At 37.5% G+C, this 24275-nt stretch overlaps 1 protein-coding gene across 1 annotated transcript in view; it reads left to right on the forward strand.

The window, feature by feature from the left end:
* Positions 1 to 24275, forward strand: part of TTC29 (tetratricopeptide repeat domain 29) — a 233915-nt gene that overhangs the window by 115000 nt on the left and 94640 nt on the right. Inside the window, exon 9 of the mRNA XM_047799227.1 lies at positions 11743 to 11834. Within this exon, the coding sequence (XP_047655183.1) occupies positions 11743 to 11834 (92 nt within the window). The remainder of the gene's footprint in view (positions 1 to 11742; positions 11835 to 24275) is intronic.

A 24275-nucleotide genomic window follows, 5' to 3' on the forward strand; every position in this document is an offset into this window, starting at 1 on the left:
TGTTAACATAGTACACAAGTATAAAGACCAGCTTAGAAAATGGCAGTTTTAAGCATTATGTTCCAATTAACTACTGAGGAAATTTTGTTTTTAACTGTAAGTACAGTTCTATTTCATTATTTTGGGATCTGAGACTCATCTGTATATTGGATATGTAGAGAGAGTTTTTGGTGAAAGAAAATTCTTGGAGGAGTTCCTGTCATGGCTCAGCAGTTAACAAACCCCACTAGTATCCAGGAGGATGCGGGTTCGACCCCCAGCCTTGCTCAGTGGGTTAAGGATCCAGTGTTGCCATGAGCTGTGGTGTAGGTCACAGATGTGGCTCAGATCCCATGTTACTGTGGCTGTGGTGTAGGCCAGTGGCTACATCTCTGATTGAACCTCTAGCCTGGGAACCTCCATATGCTGTGGGTGCAGCCCTAAAAAGACAAAAATGATAAAAAGAAAATTCTTGGAAACTTTTGAGATATATTTGTATTCTTATAGCTTTTGAGAATACAATGTAATCTCCTAGTATATGACAGATTAACTGGCAATTCTAATTCGGTTTATGAACTTAAGGATAACCTTGAATTTTCCTCAAAATTTTTAAAATTTTAGGCTGTAAAAATTTGCTGTTTCTGAAGAGCATTGCTCATTGTATTTGTAAAAAATGCTATTTAATATTAACCAAAAGCTTCATAGATTTAACTCTCCTTGCTCTCACCTATCCCATGGTAAGGACATTTTTTAAAGCAATTCTTTAAGAATATGCAAGATTTCTCAAACGAGGGAGAAGCATGAAAATAAACTTTCAACTAAATAAAATGATTAATCATTTTGTTTCTCTTGTTTAAAAAATTTTTTAAACATAAAATAATTTCATCATGGATTTAAAAGTCAAGGATAAACTATTGAAAACAACTAGGGTGTATCTTCCATAACTAAATATAGCAATGTGGAGTCTAAAATCAAAATCGTATTTGTGGAAGGCAGAATTCCAGGTCTTTTGGCCCTGCCCCATTATCTTTCAGATTTGGAAACTGAGGCTTGAAGTAACCAACTGACCTGTCCAAGGTCACAACACAAAAACTCATGTCTTTTAATACTCAGTCCTTTCTACACTGGACCATACAGGCTTCACTTTTGTGTGTCAGGCTATGTAAACAGTTGGTGTGTAACAGTCCAAATGAGGAATAATGCATTTCAGGGAGAAAGAGTACACTGTCCAAATGATCAATATAAATAAGAAGGCTAGACTACTCCAAATTGAAGGCTGTCATTTCAGCAGAATGCAAAATATTTAACTGCTTTTGGTGTGTTAGAGTTTGCAGAGCTGACCTGATGGTCCTCAGTGTTCATGCAAACATATCTGTAGAAAAAGGTTACTGCATTTATTGCATGTCAGATACTGTGTCTTTGCAGAAAGTGTGTAAGAGCCTTTCGGTGACATGAAACCAGTTATGTTTCCCCCCTTTTACCATCTTCTTCCATTGCCTAGTGCTGGCTCTAGTAAGATGCTCGGAATGCTGTTGCTGCCCGGTCTGGTCCGCAGCCTGTTACTGCCGTGCTTGTCAGAAATCATTAGCCACTGATTTCTTTGACTAATGTTGCAGTTGATGGTCTGAATCATGTTCAGACACTGTAAATGAGGCAGAAACATCCTTTCTGCTCACCAACTGTGAAATGGCTAAAGGGGGCGAGATTGCCAGAAATCAGAATAAATGTATTTCCGATAAGACTTGACAATGATTTCAAGCTCAAGATGGCAAACTTGATTTTTTATTTCTATATTTCTCAGTGCACAAGAATAAATCGGTATCATTGCCTTTTTCTTCTCAAAGTAATGCGCTATATTGAGCACAGGGCTGAACCTTTGTTATGAAAAGTCACAATTTGGGGTTTGTGTAGGGGATGTCTAACAAAATGTTAGCTCTGCTGCCTGTTTATGGTGAGCAAGGAAGAAAGAGATTTAAAAAAAAAAAGAAAAAAGAAACTAGCTAGGCAATGGACTCATAACTTCTTATTTACCAACGAGTCCAATGGGTGCCCCTTACAGTTTTATAGATATATTTTGGTCCAGGTGTGTTTCTTTAAACTCTTCTAGAACTCTTAGACTTTGTAGGCAAAATTAGAAATAAAAAGTTCAAATGTAGTGAAACTGTTCAGGTTTCATCCTCACCTGTTTCAGAGCCTCCTGGATGCTTCTGTGAGTTTGAAGTCTTTGAGGAAGGAAAACAGCCGTCTTTCAGTATTGGAAGGACTGTCACATGAAGAAGGATGGGCTTATTTTGTGTTGTCCCATAAAACACAACCTTGACTAACAGGCGGAGTTACAGATTTTGCTTCAACTTAACCAGTAGTTTTTTCACATAACTCTCCAATGATTGAGTGGCTAGTCCCCCAAGGGTAGTTTTCTGACAGGAAAACCATTCAAGAAAAGGCTATACGAGGAGTTCTCGCTGTGGCTCAGTGGGTTAAGAATCCAACTACAGGAGTTTCCTTTGTGGCACAGCAGAAACGAATCCAACTAGTATCCGTGAGGATGGGGGTTTGATCTCTGGCTTGCTCAGTGGCTTAAGGATCCAGCATTGCCATGAGCTGTGATGTAGGTCACAGACAAGGCTTGAATCCTATGTTGTTGTGGCTGTGGTGTAGACCAGCAGCTGTAGCTCTGACTTGACTCCTAGCCTGAGAGCTTCCATGTGCTGTGGGTACGGCCCTAAAAAAGCAAAAAAGAAAAGAAAAAAAAAGAATCCATCTACAATGGCTGTGGTCACTGTGAAGGCAAGGGTTCGATCCCCAGCCCACACAGTGGATTGAAGCACCCATGTTGCTGCAGCTGTGGCGTAAGTTTCAGCTGCAGCTCAGATTCAATCCCTGGCCTAGAACTTCCATATGCTGCGGGTGTGGAAAAGAAGAGAAAAGAAAGGGAAAGGAAGAGAAGGGAAGGGCAGGACAGGGCAGGGCTAGATGAGGATTTCTCAACAGCAACACTATTCACATTTGGAGCTGGGTCATTCTTAGTTATGGAGGGCTATCGTGTGAATTGTAAGCTTTTGAGCAGCATCCCTGGCTTCTCCCAATTATGACAACTTAAAATGTTTCCAGACATTGCCAGGTGTCCCCTAGGAGGCAAAATCGCCCCCATTTGAGAACAACTAGGTTAGAAAAGCACTTGGGAAAACTAAGCAGTTGCTTCGTTCAGATCCTTAGTAGGTACTTTTAAATACTCCATCTTAGTGGAACTTTATAACATCTTTTCTAGGCAGACTTTATTCATTTCCATTTTACATCTGAGGAAATAAACTCATAGACACTGTCACTTGACAAACGTCACTCAGCTCAGTAGTAAACCTGCCTGACCCCAAAGCCTAGGATATTTGGAGAAAATTTGAACACCCAGAGGGAGATTCGATTCATCATCACATAAGGCCCTTCCAAAGACTGGTCTGTGCCCTCAGAGGAGGACTTCCTAGTGATTTTAAGTATTGAATTAATTAAGGGAGAGAGCAGTGTGTGTGTGTGTGTGTGTGTGTGTGTGTGTGTGTGTGTGTGTGAACTTTAAAGCAAATTTTTCTGTTGGCCGTTGTTGCTTCTATCTATCCTGGGAAAGCTTTTTTCCCCCTCATTGTATCCCTCATTCCCATCTCCAGTGCTTTGCTCAAGCTCCCCTCAGTGCTGACCCAGTCCCATCATTCCTTTAAAATTGCAGATTGAGTTTCCTTTTCTATAGGAAGTCTTTCCCAGTTGTATTTTCTTCATTGCTCTTAGGACTGTCTGAAATTTACTCATTCATTTATTTAATTAAAATTTTCTCCCTATCTCCTAAATACAACCTAGACTGCACAGGGGCAAGTATTCGCTGCTTACATGACTAGCACCTAGATCAAGGCTTAATCCATAGAAGACACTCTTAGTTTAATGAATTAAACAAAATTTTAGCTTTATGCAGACTTATGGCATTATGTAATTTCTGCATCTCTCTGTCTTATTACCTTAGAAAGTAAGGTCTTTAAAATCAGGGTTGTGTCTATATACTAGAGATATATATTACGTACACAGAACATAGATATAGACACACACGTAATTATATCTTGCAGTCACATGTAATGATTGATTGGAATGTACTGGAAGTGTTCCTTGCATAATATATTGGTTCTCGAGGTTGAGCACTGAAGAAAGTGATAACATAAGGGAATGAAAATAGCATGTAGTTACCTTTTCAGATTTTCACATCTGCTGCTTTAAAGTCGTCCCAGTTTTCATCTCTCTCATGCCACTGGGATAAGGAACATGGTGGAAAAGCATGTGGACCTTCTAGAAAACCTGAAGGTACAGAAGTAGACTCAAAAAAGGAGGTTATAAAAATGAGTACCTGCTCAAGGGATCATATTATAAGGTGGGATTTCAAGACAAGGCTGGCCTTTTTTTAAATAACCTTTGCCCCAAATTATCTTGCCACACACCACCTGAATTGTTTCACTTCCCTTTGTTAGACTGCAAAAAAATCCTTCCAGAAGAAATGATTTTGACCCATGAGGTATTTTTTTTAAAAAAAATTACAACTTCTACTGGCAGAATTAATGATCTTTGAGTCATTCATACCAACGTATAAATTTGCTTAATTGACTGCTATTCTTCTGTCACTTAGCTGAGGAAATTTCCCTGGGGAGGCAGGGGACGTGTACTAAAAGGGAAGAGGTCAGAATTTCATAATTTTTCCCAAGGCAGACCTTTCTTTAACCCAAGGACAAGAGAAAAAAAATTTTTTTTCACTCTCTCTTCTAAGCAGCAAACATAGTAAAGGATAGCACGAGAGATCATTACAGTGATAGAACTTTGCTGTATCTTGACTGTGCTTGTGGTTACATAAATATATACATATGATAAATTAGTGTAAAATTAACACCCCCACATGTATGTGCACCAGTGTAAGCACACACAGACACAGACAGGAGTGTGTGTAAAATCAGTGAAATCTGAATGAGGTGGGTGGATTGTATGAGCATGGATTTCCCTGGTTGACACATACCATAGTTATGCAGGATATTCCTATCGTGGAAAAGTTGGGTGAAGGATATGTGAGCATGCTCTGTATATTTCATACAATTGGTTATGAATCTACAATTATCTTAAAATAAAAAGTGTGTAAAACAAATGAACAGGAATAGTGTTTTCTTGTAACGGCTGACTGAGCAGAGGGGATGGGAAAAGAATCCATCGCTTTGGGAAAATTAGACCAGGAGTAATCTCCATCACAGTGGTTTTAAAGTAAGTTTCAGTTTTGAAAGCAAATGTGAGGGCCTTGATTGCTGGAGTTTCTTCTGTTTTAATGTCTCAAATAAAGGAACCATAAGAGAGGAATTGTAATGAGGTAAGGAATGGGAAAATAGAGGGAGGTAAGAAGGGGGATCAATATCAGATAGTTCATTTTCTTTTGTTCCAGGGCCCCCATGTAACTGGAAATCCTAAAGATTAAAAGAGAGAAAACAATTGGGTGTCTGATGTTATTGGACGTAATAACATCTTCTTACATGTCTTACCTTAAAGATGCCAAAACTCAGGCACAGAATTTATTCTTATGATCTTCTAGGAGGACAAGGCTACTTTTCTATTCTCTTTCTCAGTATCTCTAGAGATATATACACTAATATTCCTGTATATCTATTCATCAGTCTATAAAAATACATCATATATATATATGTATATATCACTTTGTTGACAGGTGACAATCTTGGCTTAAATCCAGTGCACCCTTGAAGGCTACTGAAGCAAAATAATGATCCTTAAATCATTACAGCAAGCAGTTCTTCAAAGAATTTGTAGCATATTGCTGACATTATTCTTTTTCACACTCTCATTTTTTATGCTAAGTGTTTTAGTGGCTTTGCTTTTAGGTGACCAATAGAAATTATCTCATTTTAGGAACTTAGGTTTTATTTGAAAATATCTTTTCAAGTAAACCAATTTTATTCTAGTGGGAAGAATTGCCTTTAAAACATCTAATAAAATAGCTTTCAAAACTTCATCTCTGTTATTCAGGGAACTTATTAGAGCAATGTGATGACATGGCCACATAGCACTCAATTTTTATTAGGTACATGAGCTGACTTTTCCAACTTCGGTAATCTGGTAATCATGTTCATTGAAATTGACATAGTAGCATGATTAATCAGTGTTTTCCTTTGTCATCTGGCAAAGATTAAGTTCACTGTCTATAAAATTTCAGGATATATAATGAATTTGTAACTCATCATAGTATTTTACACCTGAGATTCTTTTCCTCTCCTCCTATCTTCAATTTGCAATAACAGAATTTAACCTTCCGACCCTGGATTTGCTTCCAACGTATGCATGCCACAGGGACATTCAGTCAAGTACAGTGGATCCCGCAGACTACCAGACAGTATTTTCTCACTTGAAATATTCTTTAGGAGTTGCTGTTGTGGCTCAGTGGGTTACAGACTCAACCAGTATCCATGAGAATGCATGTTCGATCCCTGGCCTCGATCATTGGGTTAAGGACCCAGTGTTGCCATGAACTACAGTGTAGATTGCAGAGGTGGATCAGAGCTGGCATTGCTGTGGCTGTGGTGTGAGCTGGAAGCTGTAGTTCCCATTCGACCCCCAGCCAGAGAACTAGAATATGCTGCAGGTGTAGCCCTAAAAAGCAAAAAAATAAAATAAAATAAAATAGTAGGAGTTCCTGTCATGGCTCAGTGGTTAATGAATCCGACTAGGAACCGTGAGGTTGCGGGTTTGATCCCTGGCCTTGCTCAGTGGGTTAAGGATCCGGCATTGCCGTGAGCTGTGGTGTAGGTTGCAGACACGGCTCGGATCTGGCGTTGCTGTGGCTTTGGCATAGGCTGGCAGCTACAGCTCCGATTCGACCCCTAGCCTGGGAACCTCCCATATGCCGTGGGAGCGGCCCAAGAAAATGGCAAAAAGACAAACAAAAAAATAAAATAAAATAGTAAAATAAAGTAAAATAAAATAAAATAAAATGAAGTATTCTTTATAATGTTCCACTGTTTGTCTAATGATTCACATTAATCGATATTTATTAATTTATAAATTATACCTTAATTAAAAAGATGGTAAGGTAACTTACGATAAAAGCAATACAAAACATATTTATTTTCTCCATGATTTGGTTTTTTTGAGATATTGAATATTCATCCTTTTGTAAATTGAAGTATAGTTGATTTACAATATTGTGGTAGTTTCAGGTTTACAGCAAAGTGATTCAGTTATATTTTTCAGATTATTTTCCATTTAGGTTACTACAAGATACCAAATATTCCTTGTTCTCTTCAGTAAATCCTTATTGTTTATCTATTTTATACATTGTAGTATATATCCATTAATCCCATAGTCCTAATTTATCCTTCTTCCCCTCCTGTTCCCTTTTGGTACCGTAAGCTTTTTGTTTTTTGTTTTTTTTCCCTATATCTGTGAATCTATTTCTGTTTTGTATATAGGTTCATTTGTATTGTTTTTTAGATTTCATATATGATATCATAATACTTGTCTTTCTCTTACTTACTTTACTTAGTATGATATTCTCTAGGTCCAACCACATCGCTGCAAATAGAAATATTTCATTCTTTTTTATGGCTGAGTAGTATTCCCTTGTATATATATATACCACATCTTTATCCATTCATCTGTTGATGGACACTTATGTTACATTCAACCTTGACTGTTGTAAATAGTGTTACAATAAGCGTTGCAGTGCACATATCTTTTTTAATTAGAGTTTTTGTCTTTTCTTTTTTTTTTTTTTTGTCTTTTTGCTATTTCTTTGGGCTGCTCCCGCGGCATATGGAGATTCCCAGGCTAGGGGTCTAATCGGAGCTGCAGCCACTGGCCTACGCCAGAGCCACAGCAACGCGGGATCCGAGCCGCGTCTGCAACCTACACCACAGCTCACGGCAATGCCAGATCGTTAACCCACTGAGCAAGGGCAGGGACTGAACCCGCAACCTCATGGTTCCTAGTCAGATTCGTTAACCACTGCGCCACGACGGGAACTCCAGTTTTTGTCTTTTCTGAGTATATGCCTGGGAGTGGAATCACTGGATCATATGGTAGCTCTCTACTTTTAATTATTTTAAGGAACTTCCATACTGTTTTCCATAGTGGTTGTACCAATTTACATTCCCACCAACAATTATTTTCTACACAATTTGTGATCTCATGTTATTTTTCCACTTACTTTTCTTTTCTTTTAACAATGTCCTTCCTACTCCCTTTAGGTTGAACTACACAATTCACCAATCTGCTGAGCTTTGCCTTGTATTCTTATGATTTCACCTGAATTGAGGCCCTTCCACCAGAGCTCACGTGGCTGAGATGCAAAGGCCCCATCTTGATTTAGATGAACTTCTGTATAGCATTTTCAAGGTCCTTAGTATGGATGTCATGAACAGTAGCCCCTTCTTACCCGTGGTTTTGTTTTGTGAAGTTTCAGTTACCACCAGTCCACTAGGGTCTGAAAAGATTAAATGGAAATTTTCAGAAATAAACAAATCATGTATTTTAAACTGAGTAGCATGATGAAATCTTGGGGCTTTCCTTCTGTTCCATCCTGGATATGAATCTCCCCCTGTGCAGCATAGCCCACCACTAGTCACGTGGTAGCCATGTAGGTTTGGAGTTACTATTGAGTTATCACAGTGCCGTGTTCAAGTGACCGTTATTTTACTTAATAATGGCCCCAAACCTCAAGAGGAGTGATCCTGGCAATTCAGATATGCCAAAGAGAAGCCTAAAGTGCTTCCTTTAAGGAAAACAGTAAAGGTTATCAACTTAATAAGGAAAAAAAAAGTTGTGTGCTGAGGTTGCTATGATCTATGGTTAAGAACGAATCTCTGTCTGTGAAACTGTGAAGAGGGAAAAAGACATTTGTGCTGGTTTTCTGTCACACCTCAAATGGCAAAAGTTACAGCCACAGTGTGTGATAAGTACTTAGTTAAGATGCAAAGTGCGTTAAATTTGTAAGGTAGGAGTTCCCATCGTGGCACAGTGGTTAACGAATCTGACTAGGAACCATGAGGTTGCAGGTTCGGTCCCTGCCCTTGCTCAGTGGGTTAACGATCTGGCGTTGCCGTGAGCTGTGGTGTAGGTTGCAGACGCGGCTCAGATCCTGCGTTGCTGTGGCTCTGGCGTAGGCTGGTGGCTACGGCTCCGATTAGACCCGTAGCCTGGGAACCTCCATATGCCGCAGGAGCGGCCCAAGAAATGGCAAAAAAAAAAAAAAAAAAAAATTGTAAGGTATTTTGAGAAAGAGTGAGAGAGACCACATTTACATAACTTTTAAGTATATTGTTATAATCGTTCTATGTTGTTATGTTATGATTGTTAACTTCTACTGTGCCTAATTTATAAATTGATCTTTATCATAGACAGTAAATATAGGAGAAAATACAGAATATATAGGGTTTAGTGCTGCCTGAGGTTTCAGGCACACACTGGGGCTTTGGGAACATAGCCCCCATGGATCTAGGGGAGCCATTGTAATTGGTTATTTTCCTATTGGTCCAGTAATGAGGTGTCTTCTTCCCACTGCCTATGTATTTCCTGTTTTTAGGTAAAGTGTTTAAGCTGAGAGACAAACTCCTCAAGCCACTAGTAAAGTGTGTCATCTTTACTCTGAGAGCGGAACTCTCTGGGAGCTGGCTGGTTAACAGAGAATTCTCATCTCATGTTTAAACAGCTCTCTGCACTATCTCACGGCAGCCTCACAACAACTCTCAGAGGGAGGTTTTCTTTTTTTGCTTCTGAGGAAAGTTTCTCAGGGAGATTTTTTTTGGACCAGAGAGAGGTGTTGGGTGTAGAAGAAATAGGTCCTGAATCCAGGTCTTCTTAGTCTAAGGTGGGTGTTCATTCCAGTAAACCCCATCTGATTCCATGAGGAAGCCTCTGTAGAATCAGGTCTGAGACCCAAACCAGAAGCCCAGACTGCGCTGGTCCTTGCCCCCGCCGCTCCCTGGAAGTGCTGCATGCCTGTGTGGGAGAGGAGCCGTGGACACCAAAGTGTCTGTGATTTCTAGGACACCTGCCCTCCTACCCATGGGCCAAAGTCACAGCCCTAAGAGTATGTTGGGTACCGCCGGATGCTACTGTCCTGCTTCCAGGTCCAGAGTGGCCCCGGGCATGGGAGTGTGGTGGAGGATAAAGGCTAAATCCTGGAGAAACTTGTCTTCAGGCACTGCTAATTCACACAGCTGCCGCAGTGCAAACTTCTATACCACTAGACTGTAAGTGCCTTGAAGGCCACAAGCATGGCCTATTCCCATTAAGATTTCCTAGGGTCTAACACAGCGCTGGCACACGGTAACAATACTGCATAAACATGATTTTTGACACAAAATATAATAATATTCAATCTTCAAATTTCTGGGATGGCATATGAAATATATACTGACCAAGAAAAACACCAGAAAGTCTCTTCCTAAATATTTTGACATTTGGATTTAATAAGGTCTCTGACAAATTCACAAAATTCAGTGGTTCTGCCCCTTACCTCAAAAAGCTGTATGTTAGTCACATCAGACTTTATCTAGGTGTTGCCAGTTTTGCACAACAGAGTAAAAAGAATATTCTCAGGTTTATACAAGGCTTATTAAGAGGCTTAAAAATAAGAATCAAAATTTTGAACTCTGCAGGTTTAACGGAAAATAAAACACTGAGTCAATGTGTATTAATAAGTTTTAATATCGGTATTATGTCAGGCAGTCACTTGTAAACCACACACACACACACACACATATAAATTAAGAGGTATCACAATGACTTTGATGAAATTATTTCCCAGATATTAACCTTAAGAAAGTAAAGATGAATATCCACACTGCCTCTAATACACAAACTCTCAGATGCCCAACGCAGGCTGAGTGCACAGCGCATATGACATCCTCGTTCAAGCTGACTCTCCCTCCCAACGCTGACAAATGACTTTCACTAATTCTTTCTTAGAAAGTGTGCAAAAAGGATTTCCATAGAGGTCTTTGGAGATTTCCTGTGTCTTCATGTGTGTAATAGGTTGGGTCAAGTGACAATGAAGGAGGATGGAAGACGGAGGATTTTATTTTATGTATTTTCCCTCTTCTGGCCCTTGAAAGAGGAAAAGAATAAAGAGGAAAATTATACCATGCAGATGATGTCAGTGTTAAATTAAGATCATACGTTTGGCTGTGGCAGCCGTAATCTTTTGATTATTGAAGAGATTGTTGGTAATGAAGTACATTCGTAAGAAATATTTTTAGTGTAGACTGAATACGTGTACAAACTCTGAGATATGCCTCTAATAAAATGATAGATTAAGAAATTGCCTGGTACCTAAATTCTTGCTTTTCAAACAGCTATTTATAGAAAGAAAAGTGATATTTAAGCCACCATAGTAGACTGTTATAATCGGCCTTATATTACGTAAGATAATAGTCCCATATTTTAAAATAATGTTGGAAACCATTCCGTTGTTTATTCACCCCTAAGTTATGTCAGTTGGAAGATTTTTTTGGGTTGTGCAGGAAAAGAATTATTTTTACGAAAGTAAGACTTCACTGTCATGGCTCAAAGAGATGGCTGTGAAACAAGTTATACTACAGATAAAAATAAACCCAAGCCAACATGAATTTTTAATAAGCAAAAACCGTATTTTATGGTGACATTAAAAACAACTATTAATTTTCATCTTTTCTGTTATGAAATGAAACATCGGTGAATCTGGTCATGCTATATTCCCCTTCCCCATAGGTCCTTAACACTTACGGTAAAATCTCTGCAGACCTGGATGATGATCTGAGCCTGGGGAGAGCCTATGAAGCCACGGCCAAGGTCCTGCAGAGGTAAGTTAGCACATCCTTGTCTTGCTGTCACTGTGAATTCACTCAGCTGTGAAAGACTTAAATTGTTTGAGGTCTGTCGCTTTCCATTACTGCCTGCTTAAATTTTAAGCAGTGCCCTTCTTAAGTGACCCTTTCATCGTAAGTTATTTTAAACCAATGTGGTATTTCTAAATATGCACCTAAACTCCTCTTTGTCTACCCCCCTCCTTCGTATTATTTTATTTCTTGATTTTCTCTAAGTTTAGTGATGACCTTGGATGCGAGGGAAAAATCAGGTCACATCTCACAGGTTAAAAAAGCAGAGAGCACAGAGATATGGAGTACGCTTCAGTAACTGGCTCACTGTAACCTTTCCAGATCTCTTCTTTGAGGAGAGTTTCTATTTTATGCTTCAATCATGCTTCTTCCATTAAGATATCTCTCCTCTGAGCATTTCTGGATAAACAATTGGGTACAAACACAATGTTCCCAAAATTTCCTTTAAAACAGAAAAATGAACCAAAGCATACCTGAACAACTTTTGATACAGATTTTTCCATGGATAATATATGCTCTACCCTTCACCCATTGTACTGTGAATATTGTGTATGCCACTTCATCTTTGCATTATATTTAAGCCATGATAAAATAAGAATAAGGAAAGGTGTCAAAGTTAAGGCCTTGGTTTTTAGTATGTTATCTTATATCCAAGATACAGCTTTTACGTGATTTCTTTAGTAGTTGTGGTAGTAGCAGTAATAATAATAATTATATAGATTGTGTCAAATTCTAATTTCTTCCCACTTGTATTTCAGTTGTAAACACATACAAAGTAGTTTTTTCCCTGGTGGCGTAGGGGGTTAAGGATCTGGCATTGTCACTGCAGCAGCTCTGGTCACTACTGTGACATGGGTTCAATCCCCGGCCCAGGAACTTCCGCATGCCATAGACATAGCAAAAAGAGGGTAAAATGGTTGTTCCAAAGGCATTTAAAATGTCTGATGCATTGAAAGTGGATCATTATTTATGTATTAAAATTGCCAATATAATAATTATTAAGTATTAAATAAATAATTAATTAGATATTAAAAAACCAACAGCAGTGAAATGAAAAGTGCCCTACAAAATAAATAAAATGCACCGTAGTCACCAGTGGATGAAGGGTTAGGGACAGACATTTTTATAAGGAGAGTATGGACATTTACTCAAGGAAGGCAGGGCCAACAGTGTATAAAGCAAGCAACCATGAGTGCTGTGGTCCCTCCAAATAAAGATTGGTGATCAGCCTGAGGACAAGCAACCAAACTATCCTTTAAATTTTTTTTTGTGGGGGGGGGCCACACCTGTGATGTATGAAAGTTCCCAGGCTAGGGGTGAAATTGGAGCTGCGGCCGCTGGCCTACACCACAGCCACAGCAACTTGGGATCCAAACCACGTCAGCATCCTGCACCACAGTTCATGCCAATGCCAGATCCTTAACCTACTGAGCAAGGCCAGGGGTTGAACCTGTGTCCTCATGGATACTAGGCAGGTTTGTTAACTGCTAATTCCACGGTGAAATTCCCCTTAAACTTTTACTTTCCAAATAATCACCTGAATGAAGCAGATGTGTGCACACAAAACAGAATCGTGTAAGGATTCAACTTAACATCTGTTTGAAACACACCATCTCTGGGCCCTTTTGTCCCGCTCATTTTGACTACTACTTGATTCTGCTGTTAACGCTGCCCAGAATCAGTAGGAAATGGCTGGGTGATTTGTCTTGCTTTGTAATAGCCAACCTGGCCAAAGCCTATACCGTTAAATAAATGCCTTCTTTAACATGTTTACTAAATAATTCCTACAAAATGACATTGTGTCCCAACATAACTGAAGAGATAAAACTCCAAAGAAAAAAAAATATTTTATTTTATAGACATATATTGAGCATTTACTATGTCACAGGACAAGACCAGTGTTAGACTTTTCTTTGGTTACAGGTAATCTTTATAATCATTTTTGAAACTTCTGGAGACCTGAGGGTATCTTAAAATACTTCTCACCTGTTAAACTGGTGTCTCATCTGGAATATTTGAGTCTCCACTCCAGGATTTGAATTCCTGGTCTATGTAGTAAAAGCTAAGGTGGGACTTGAACAATTAAATATTGGTAAATATTAGCAACAACAGACAATCAACTGTTTGAATTTGGCTGCTTAAGTATTTGAGGTTGAAGTATGGAAAAAGATCTAGCTATATTTGATATATCATGAAGTAGGGTATGTTTTGGGTAGGAATGAGGGTGAGGATATTCCAACACTCTCAACAATCTAGCAACTGGCCCAGGGCAAACATATAATAGGCAAGAAAACCTATCCCTACCTCACTTTTATACCAAATGAAGTGAATTCCACTTATAAGAATTCCCACACACTAAAAACCAACGAAGCCATCGATTATTTGTACAGCAGGCATGGGTTTTTAATTGCATAATGTTCATCATGCACAAAAGATTACAGGATGTGCTTACTCTAAGGTTATTAAGAAATAGTGTCCCAAAGCCACCACAAGCTCTCCAATCCAGTCTGCCATTTTGCAGCATGGTCGCTGATTTGAAGGAATACTCAGGGGAACATAAACCTTAGCTTATTCTTTCAGCATTTGTGCAAAGTAAATCTCGAGACAGATGTTTCCAAAACAAAAATTCTATACTGGTCGACATCAGCACCCCAGGCATCCAAGAAGCCTTATTAAATTGAGTCCACTAATTACTAGAAGTGCATTGATACACATTTGGAGGTCATTTTTAGAAAATTTTGCCTCAAGGGCTTGGTTTCTTTGACACATGCACACACATACACATGCACACACACACATATCCCTTTCATAGTCCTAAACCATCTTCAGATTAGCAGTAACATGCAAAAAATGGAGCACAACCAAAATAGAGGAAATTATGTTGGTGGCGACTGAGAAATAAATCAAACTGCATATGAAGCTTAGCTTCACCACTAAATCTCTCTCTCTCCTACCCCGTGCAATTGCATGTTTCACTAATGGGAGGCCTCTCTCTATAAACATATTTTATCTCTTTAAAGGAAATGGAAGAGGATAGCCATGTCTAGGATAAGTGTGTGTCTAAGACCATCAGCTGAGCATGCATGAAAGGTGAATAAGCTGTAAGGCTAGAAGCTTCTAAAATGGTTATAAGAATTTATACCAAGCCTTCAATGGAAAAACACGCCACATTCCCTCAAGACTTGCAACTTACTAATGCAGTTGCCGTTTGGTAATGCTAGACCCAGCCTTGGCATTAGGGTTATTGCAGAAGGTTTTAATAGTGAGCAGGGTTTGGTATTTTTGCTCTTGGTCTGAATAATAGTAATTGCACAAGGGTTTAAGCAGCACAACAGAAAATAAGCATTTATAATGCCTTTTTCCATTCTACTTGGAATACTACTGAGAAAAAAAAGTTGATGTTCTAAAATGAAAACAATTATCTATGACACGGCTATAAAAGCCAGAATTATGGTCCATAAAACAAAGAGGGAGTGAGTTGAGAAATTACCAAGTAAATGTTCTTATTACATAGACAAACGATTTGAGTAAATATAGAGGGAAAATTCCTCAATTTTCCTTATGATGTTTTCTTTGCCCCATTTACTGGAATGCTAAAACACTCCAGGAGGACTTTTAAAAAGAATTTAGGGGAAAAAATCACAAAAATGAGAATTTTCCAAGATGTGTTGGTCACAACCAGCCCATCTCTGAGGTTATTCTTTACCAGTTGGAAATTTTCTTGCAAACTCGGGTTAAATTATTTCCTAGAAAACTTTCCACAGTAGAGATCTTTAAATCAATCAGGACAAAGTTTCAAGTGTGAAAATTACCTTTCTGTTATAGCTGAAAATTAATTTCTTCTTGCTTGAGAGAAATGACATGCCCTAGTAATTTTCATATATTCTTTAAAATGGATCATCCTGGCTTTGATGTGGAATTTCCTAAAAATGACCCCCCAAAATACATCAAAACATTTCTATTAATTCATGAAATTAAGAAGAGCTTTTTACATTTTCTCCTGTCACTGATTCCATTTGCCTTATTACTTTCATCTGTGGCCCACAAACTTGGTGGCACAATCAACAAACCCCTTAGTGGCTGTTTCATCTCTGCTCTATTTGATTTCTTCTCTCTGAGTAAATGATTAAGTTTTCATGCATTGGTTCAACCAAAATCTATGTTCACTCAACCACATCCTTTATTGATTACTTCTACTGCAAACAGTAGGCCAAGTGTGATATACATAATTGGACAGTTGTCAGGGGATGTGGGTGTTAACAGTCCTGTTTTCCCAATTGGAAACTGGAATCACCTTGATACACAAATATTCTGCACTGTTTCATTCTCATTCTTTGGACCGAGGAGTCCTGTTCCTCAGAATATATGTTTTTAACTCTCTAAGGTCTGGTTGAATGAATTTAATGATTATCCCATATGATATGCTGTTCAAGTTGCACCTGTGCACTGCATATAGAAAACTGGAATTAATATTTGTCTAACATTTTAACCTTGTCCTTTAACTTACACAAATAATCTGTAGCTTGCCTCTAAGAAAATATCTGATTCTTTCTCTTCCAGAGAAAGACTGGTTTCTAAATCTGTTGCTAACTTTTAAATTTGGAAATCCTTTAAGCAGCGTATAATGTTTCCATTTCAGATGCTATATTAGCAACTTTGTTGGCTATAGCACTGCACGTTCGTTGAGTGGAGCATATAATTTATAATAGGAAGCCTTTTTCTCTCGCATTATTTGTTAGAGCAAGTTCCAGATAATTTTGGACGTTTTAGAGATCTGTTGCTCCTCTGGGAGAAAAACAACTCAACTCACCCAGCAATAGTTTTATTTACACTATTTTGTGTTTCTTCTTCACTGAACTTGCTTTTTTGTTGGTGTATGTTGAGACTTAACAATCCTCAGCCAGCCCAACCTCATCCAAAATGTTCTTCTATCAAAAATAGATCAGCTTTTAGAAACATGAGCATAACTAAACTCCACTGAATTCATTTTAGCTAAATAAAAATAATGATTTTTCCCTAAAGGTTTAAAATGATGAGGAAAGAAATCTCTACTTTTTTCCTTATTTCATCAATTTTGTTCTTGATTATTATAGTCCAAGAAAGATCTTCCAGCGTTAACAGCAATTTGATAAAATATTTTTAGTCCTAGAAATCTGCCTATTTTTATTTATTTATTTTATTGAAATATAGTTGATTTCCATGTTATGTTAGTTTCAAGTGTACAGCAAAGTTATTCAGATATATATTTTTGTATTAATTTCCATTACGGTTCATCTCAAGATATTGAATATAGTTTCCTGTGTTACAGAGTAGGATCTTATTATTATTTATCTATACAAGGTTTTGCTTAAAATTCTAAATAGTTTACCATTTTATTTACTGCTATTTTCATACTTTTGAGCTCTCTCAGTACCATTTTAGTTGTTCCACTAAACAAATATTTCAGTTAATGAATGCATCCTCATGGAGACATTCCTTAAAAAATTCAGAATTTTTCTGGAGAATTGAACTATGCCTAAGTGTGAAAGAAGATTGCTCACAATTCTGTTAGGAAATGGTGAGGACAAAATCATAAAAAGCAATATTCACAACTCCAGGAATGTAAAATTCCATTCCGTTTCTAATATGTGGAGCATTCTTTTACCAATAAGAAAGGAACAAAGAATGCATTGACAGTACCTGATACTCAGGTAAACAAACTGATAGTTCTTTGGCTCTACCCCTTAGAAAATAGTCCCCAGGACTTTATGTGCCTGTCTTACAGATTGTACATTCAAACTGGTGTTTAATTCATTGCATAATGGAAGATTTCCAGAAAATAATGCTTAGCTAAATAGTCTTTTCTTCTTGGCTATGGTGTATAATATGATGGACAGAGCTGTGGGTATGATTGCTTTTTATTTCACTAAGAGGTAATAGTAACACCACTAGCTGTCGTTTAATGAATCACTACTATGTTATACATAATTTTTCATCTCACAACAACTTATGGCCATTAAAAAAAAAAAAAACAAGGAAACAGTGCTGAGAAAGAGTGCAGATGTCATCAAAGTTATGTATCTAAGAGGCCAAGCCCGGATTCAAGCCTAGTTCTTTCTAATATCTACCATAGAGCACTGTGATTTTTAAAGCAGTCTAATTTATTTTTACAAACATACCACAGCTTACCTATGAAAATGCATGTTGTTCTCATCAAATCTTGGGAGGTTATGCAAGTTTATACCTCTAATCTTGCCACTACCTATTTAAAATTAAACTCTTTTGAAATGCTTTCTGGGCTTGCAGTGAATTTTTTGAATAGCCCCTATAGCAGCACGTTGTTGTTTGAGAGGTGGAATCAGCCAAAAGGATCTAGACACACCTTTAGAAAACAGAAAATAATCTCTGGCTAACCCCATTTTGGAACAAAATACATTAAATTACTTGTGAATGCTTTATACCACTACACTATGAAGGCATTTCCTAAAGAGTAATTTCTGAAATTACATCAGCCTCATCATTGGATGACATCACTTGGAGGGAACTGTCTTCCTTTGCATGCCTGGTATGTCTGGACAGTTGGAAATATGGATATGCAGTACGGGGCGGGGGGGAACAGGAATAGAAATATAAATTTGCCAGGCATGTGCACACCACAGTAGAATATGAAGTTGCCCATAGCCAGCATTTAATGGCAGGAAGAAGAAGACCTGAAGAGAACTCAGGAAACAGCCAGCTGTAGCTAGGCAGAGGCCTCAAATGTCAGTAAGATGCTGTGAAAATGAGATATCCATGAAAAATTCGAGAATACAAGATTGACTGAGGGCTTCAGATGCTAGAGAGGAAGAAATGTTTGGAGAAAAATGGGCAGCTAACAGCAGTGACCCTCAGTCTGTGCTGAAGCCCTGGGTAAGGTGGAAACATAGGAGTAGCCAAGAGCCTGTGACTCTATTCGCAGGTCACAGTTCAAAGATGTCTCACACAATGCGTATTACAGCTCTTCAGATTCATATAGATGATCTGAGATGCCCGTTGTATTTACTAGATTTGGCTCCATGTCCTTTTGGCTGCCTTCTAAGACCACGTTTGTCTACAGTTACCAGACTTGCTCTTGTGAAGGTGTTCAAATGAACTTCCCCAGGTTTCAAAGCACCGTAATTTCATAGTACTTATCGCATATGAATGTATAGAGTTCTCTCTCCAAATGGACAGTAAACAGTTGGAGGGAAGCAACCATATTCATCAGTCACTAGAACATTCTAGGGTATTTGATAGTCGCTCAAAAATATTCCTGAAGGGAACGATGTTCTTGGGTACTGAAATATTCAGGAGACAGGAGTTTTAGTCACGGACACCAAACATCCAACGGCAGATACTCACGACTTCCCGGGAAGCTTAATTTTTTCTTTTTTTTTTTTTTAAAAATATTTTATTGAAGTATGGTTGATTTACAATGTTGTGTTAGTTTCTGGTGCATAGTAAAGTGATTCAGTTATGCATGTATGTAGTAGTATGTGCGTCTGCTAATCCCAAACTCCCAATCCATCCCTCCTCCCCTTCCCCCTTGGCAACCACACGTCTGTTCACTGAGTCTGTTTCTGTTTTGTACATAAGTCATTTGTGTCCTATTTTAGATTTCACATATAAGTGATATCAGAGTGGTGTTTGTTTTTCTCTGTCCAACTTACTTCTCTTGTTATGAGAATCTCTAGGTCCATCCGTATTGCCACAAATGGCATTATTTCATTCTTATTTATGGCTGAGTAACATTCCATTGATAAATGTACCTCATCTTCTTTATCCATTCATCTGTCGATGGACATTTAGGTTGTTTCCATGTCGTAGGTATTGTGAATAGTGATCTTGTAAGCACTGGGGTGCGGGTACCTTTTCAAATTAGAATTTTGTCCAGATATGTGCCCAGGAATGGGATTGCTGGATCATATGGGAACTCTATTTTTAGTTTTTTAAGGAACTTCCATGTTATTTTCCATAGTGACTGCACCAACTTACATTCCCATCAACAATGTAGGAGGGCTCCCTTTTCTCCACACCCTCTCCAGCATTTGTTATTTGTAGACTTTCTGATGATGGCCCTTCTGACTGGAGTGAGGTAGTGCCTCCTTGTCGTTTTGATTTGTATTTCTTTAATAATTATGGAAGCTTAATGTTTATGTGTACTGCATAAGTGTTTCCCTCCTCAACTTTTCAAACATTTCTTTATTCAAAAATACATGAAAGCCGAGTAAACCACAAGCACTCTTCTAGAACCTGTATGTCTTTCTAAGCACTTTGCCATTTGTATAGGTGACTTTAATGATACCTGGGATTTTTACCACTGAGGGATACTTGCAAGAACCAACTAGCATAGATCTTTTATAAACTTTAAAAAGTTTATATTTAAAGTATTTATATTAAAAAAGTTTATTAAAAAGTTTAAAAAGGTTCATTTTATTTTAAATAACAGCTTTATTGAGATCTAACTCATATATCATACAATCCACCCCTCTTTTTTGACATTTAAAAACTAGATATATTAAATGCTTAGTATAGATCAAAGACTGTGGAATAATGATGCAGTTTTTCCCCAGAGCTGCTGTTTCTGCGGATCATAGAAAAATAGCATTTAGACAAAATATTTCATTTTAATCAGTCTTTCAAAGCAGCTTGACATTTTTTCCAAGTTGAGTATGAGTTCTAATCTCAGATAACTCTTCTCATTGGTCATATACATAATTTCCTAACTCATTCCAGTTGATTTTGTAAAACAATTGGATTTTAATTTTCCCAGTAGTGATACTAACACACATGTCCCATTCATGGGATTATTTTGTGAAAATTCTAAATGTTTTTGCATGAACTTATTTATTCCATATACTGACCATTTCTGATGTGACAAATTTCAAGTTCTTGCCACTAAAAATCAAATATTACCTTTTATATTGCTTATTCAAGAAGTGCTTTTCCAACTATAATAATATAGCTCATCCATTATTTATTATAGACATTTATGAGAAAAAATAATTATGTAGTAAGGTCTATTTGCTCAGAGATTTGGGTGAACATTAGATTTTGCTGTTTTAGCTACAACCAGAAAATGGATGTGAAGGTTAGAACATTTTGATGCCCATCATACAAGCAGAAAAGCATTGACTATTTGATTGTTTCACGGCTATGCACACACGATGTAAATACAAACACAAAAATTAGGTAAGTTAACTTTTGCAGAAAATTAAGTTGAAATGATCAATATGGATAGGGATTTATTAGCACTATAAAATAATTAGACTGGCTTTGTAGTTGTTCATTCTCGTGATGTCCTAGTCATATTATATATATGCATATAAATTCAGTGTGAATTTTAAACTACCTAGAAAATTTTAATCAAAAATTTGCTAACGAGTAAACCAACTTAATCCATTATACTGAAGGAGTAGCTTTATTTCCCAATTTCACTGAATCTAAGATTCTTTCTATTGAGAGACAGATCTTACATGTCCAAGAAAGAAAAAAATATTCTCACTAAACTGACATAATACTTTCTTATTGCTTAGAATTTTGATTTTATACTTAATAAAAGAACCATTTTAGACTCATTTAAACATAGATAGCTTTTACAATGACTTGTGAGAATTCATGTACAAAGAAAATACAAACAACGTCAATTTATTATACTCCTCAAACATCTTTGCATTCAAAGTCCAGTTCTTCTGAATAACGTTTAAACTCAGAATTGTCACTCTCTCTCTTTCTTTTTTTTTTTTTCTCATACATATCATCTTTTGTGTCAACCAGAACATTGGGGCTATGGAGCCCTTCTTAAAATGGTGCTCCAGTATCACCTACAGTGTTGTGAACATCCAGTCTGTCAATTTTGAAACTGGCACTTTCTTGTCTTCCAGAAGATTTCAGTGAAAAGTCTCTAGGAAATGATCAGCGCTCATATTCCCTTCTGAAATTGCTTTTAAATCATTGTTGACAGAATGATCAAGCCATTGCAATTGTGGGTCATGTCCAGGTACATGAGCCAACTCAGCAACAACTATGCGTGGGCTGCTGCCTGTCTGACGGAGATGAAAGATGCCACTTTTTCTAAGGGATCCTGATTTCAGAACTGTTAAAATCTCAGAAAGGGTGTATTTTAGTATCAGCAAAACATGGTATTGACGTTGCTAAGTTTACCTTTAGCTACAATAATTTTAAATGTGTAGCGAATCTTCTCTATATGCTGTAATCGTCACCATTCTCTCTGTAGGCACTCCTATAAATAAATCCTTGCCATATAATCATAAAGAAATGCCTGTGTAAGAATCTTCTCAATTGCAAAAGAACCTCTGCATTTCAGAATTTCATCTTGTGATTTATTAAGGGTTGTGACCCAGATGCTCACTGGGAAAGGCCGACCTATGAAACCAAAGAGAGTGAGTTCTGGGGATTCAGAGACATTCAGGAATAAGTAAGAGTTTTTCCTTCATTATGCTCCATTGAAGAACATGATTACAGATTTTTTTTGTTATTTTAAAATCTCTTAATTCTGGGTTTTGTCACTTTAATAGAAAAATTTCAACAGTTCTGTTATGATTTAGCCATAGACTTGCATATAATCTTAGATTCACCATTCTGTTTAGGAATTGACAGGAAAAAAAAAAATACAACTCCAGATATTCAACAGATATTGAATTTCTTCAGCATACTTAATTTGGAGCTGTTATTTTGAAATTACTTCTTTCTTTGTCCATAATGTTTTAATTCTTTTGGGCTCTGACTCAGCAGTCTATGAATCAGCAGTCAAATGTCCCTTGAGCCAGACTTTGGCTTCAGCTGCCTCTGCAAAAGCAGTCACAGCACATGGTACCTTGGATGTAGCTGTTTTCAAAAATGACTGTCTCTTTGGTTGCTCAAAGACTTTTAGCCTTGATTCTTCATTTTGATTGCCCCAAGAGAGTGGGCCTCTCTCAGTGCACCTGAAAATGGTCTATACACAGGACATCACCACAACTGACTCCTAGATGAAAAAAGAAAAAAAAATCTCTCTGGACTGGCTTTCAAATCATTAGCTCCTTTAGAGAGATTTTTAGACTCTTTCCAGTTCTTTCTTCCCTTTCTATATAGCTCTCACTCATGTGAAACTAAGATCTGTATATCTTTGGGGTAACATTCATCATGGGACTCAGATTTGTAAAATAAGGGCAGAATTCAAAGAATAGAAATTTCTGAATATAATTCATTGAAATCTTTAAAATGATGTGCCTCTCTATTATTTTTTGTTGATGCTCCCCACATGTAATTTATTTATTTACTTTGTTTAATATCCTAGATTCAAGTACTTTATTATTTTTTCTCCAGTTTTATTGAGCTATAACTGACATACAGTACTATATACATTTAAGGTGTACAGCATAATGACTCTCTATTCTTCCTGAAAGAAAATAAGTAGCTGAACTTGTTTTAGTCAACTTTGGTAATTTGAGTTGCTCTAACAATCTCCAAAATCTTAGTGGCATAGACAATACAGTCTTATTTTTTGTTTATGTACATTCTTGCAGTTTGCCAGACGTTCGTGCCAGAAGCCAGGCTCCCTCCGTCTTGCAGCTTTATCTCTCTCTCCTTCCTTGAGTCCTGGTTAGGAGATTTCAGAATCCTCTATATTCATCCTATTTGTTCTAATACCTCCAGCAGGAATTTTATGAATCACGTATGCTTTCCCCTCAAAGAACCAGCTTCATTTGTAAAGGACTGTGGAAATTTTCAACCTTTTCAGAGATTTTATTTTTTCAGTAACAGCTTTATTGAGATAAAAATTCATGCACCATATATTTACCCTTTTAAAGTCTACAAGTCAGTAGCTCTTAGTATTTCACAGAGTTGTGCAGCCATCACCACTATGTAATTTCAGATCATTTTCTTCACTTCAGAAAGAAACACACAGCGTTCCCACTATGGCGCAATGGGATTGGTGGTGTCTCTGCCATGCCAGGATGCAGGTTCTATCCCCAGCCCAGCACAGTGGGCTCTCTTGGATCTCCATATGCTGTGGGGCAGCCAAACATTAAAAAAAAAAAAAAAAAAGCCAGCCACTCCCAATTCCCCCATCTCCCCAGCCTCTGGTAAATTCTAACCTACTTTTTTTTTAATTTGAATGTTATATCCCATTTATAGTTATAAATTAGTGGTTGTATTCCCAGTGTTGTACAACATATCCTTGTAGCTTATTTTATACCTAATACCTTGTACCTCTTAGTCCCCTGTCCCTATAATGTCCCTCCCCTCTGCCTTCTAACCTCTAACCTACTTTCTTGTTTCTATGGACTTGCCTATTCTGGACATTTCATGTAAATGGAATCATATGATACATGTTTGTGTGTGTGTGTGACTGGCGTCTTTCTCTTAGCATGTTTTCAAGGTTTATCTGTTATAGATAGCATG

Source organism: Phacochoerus africanus, chromosome 10, assembly GCF_016906955.1.
Source record: "Phacochoerus africanus isolate WHEZ1 chromosome 10, ROS_Pafr_v1, whole genome shotgun sequence".
NCBI classification, from domain to species: domain Eukaryota; kingdom Metazoa; phylum Chordata; class Mammalia; order Artiodactyla; family Suidae; genus Phacochoerus; species Phacochoerus africanus.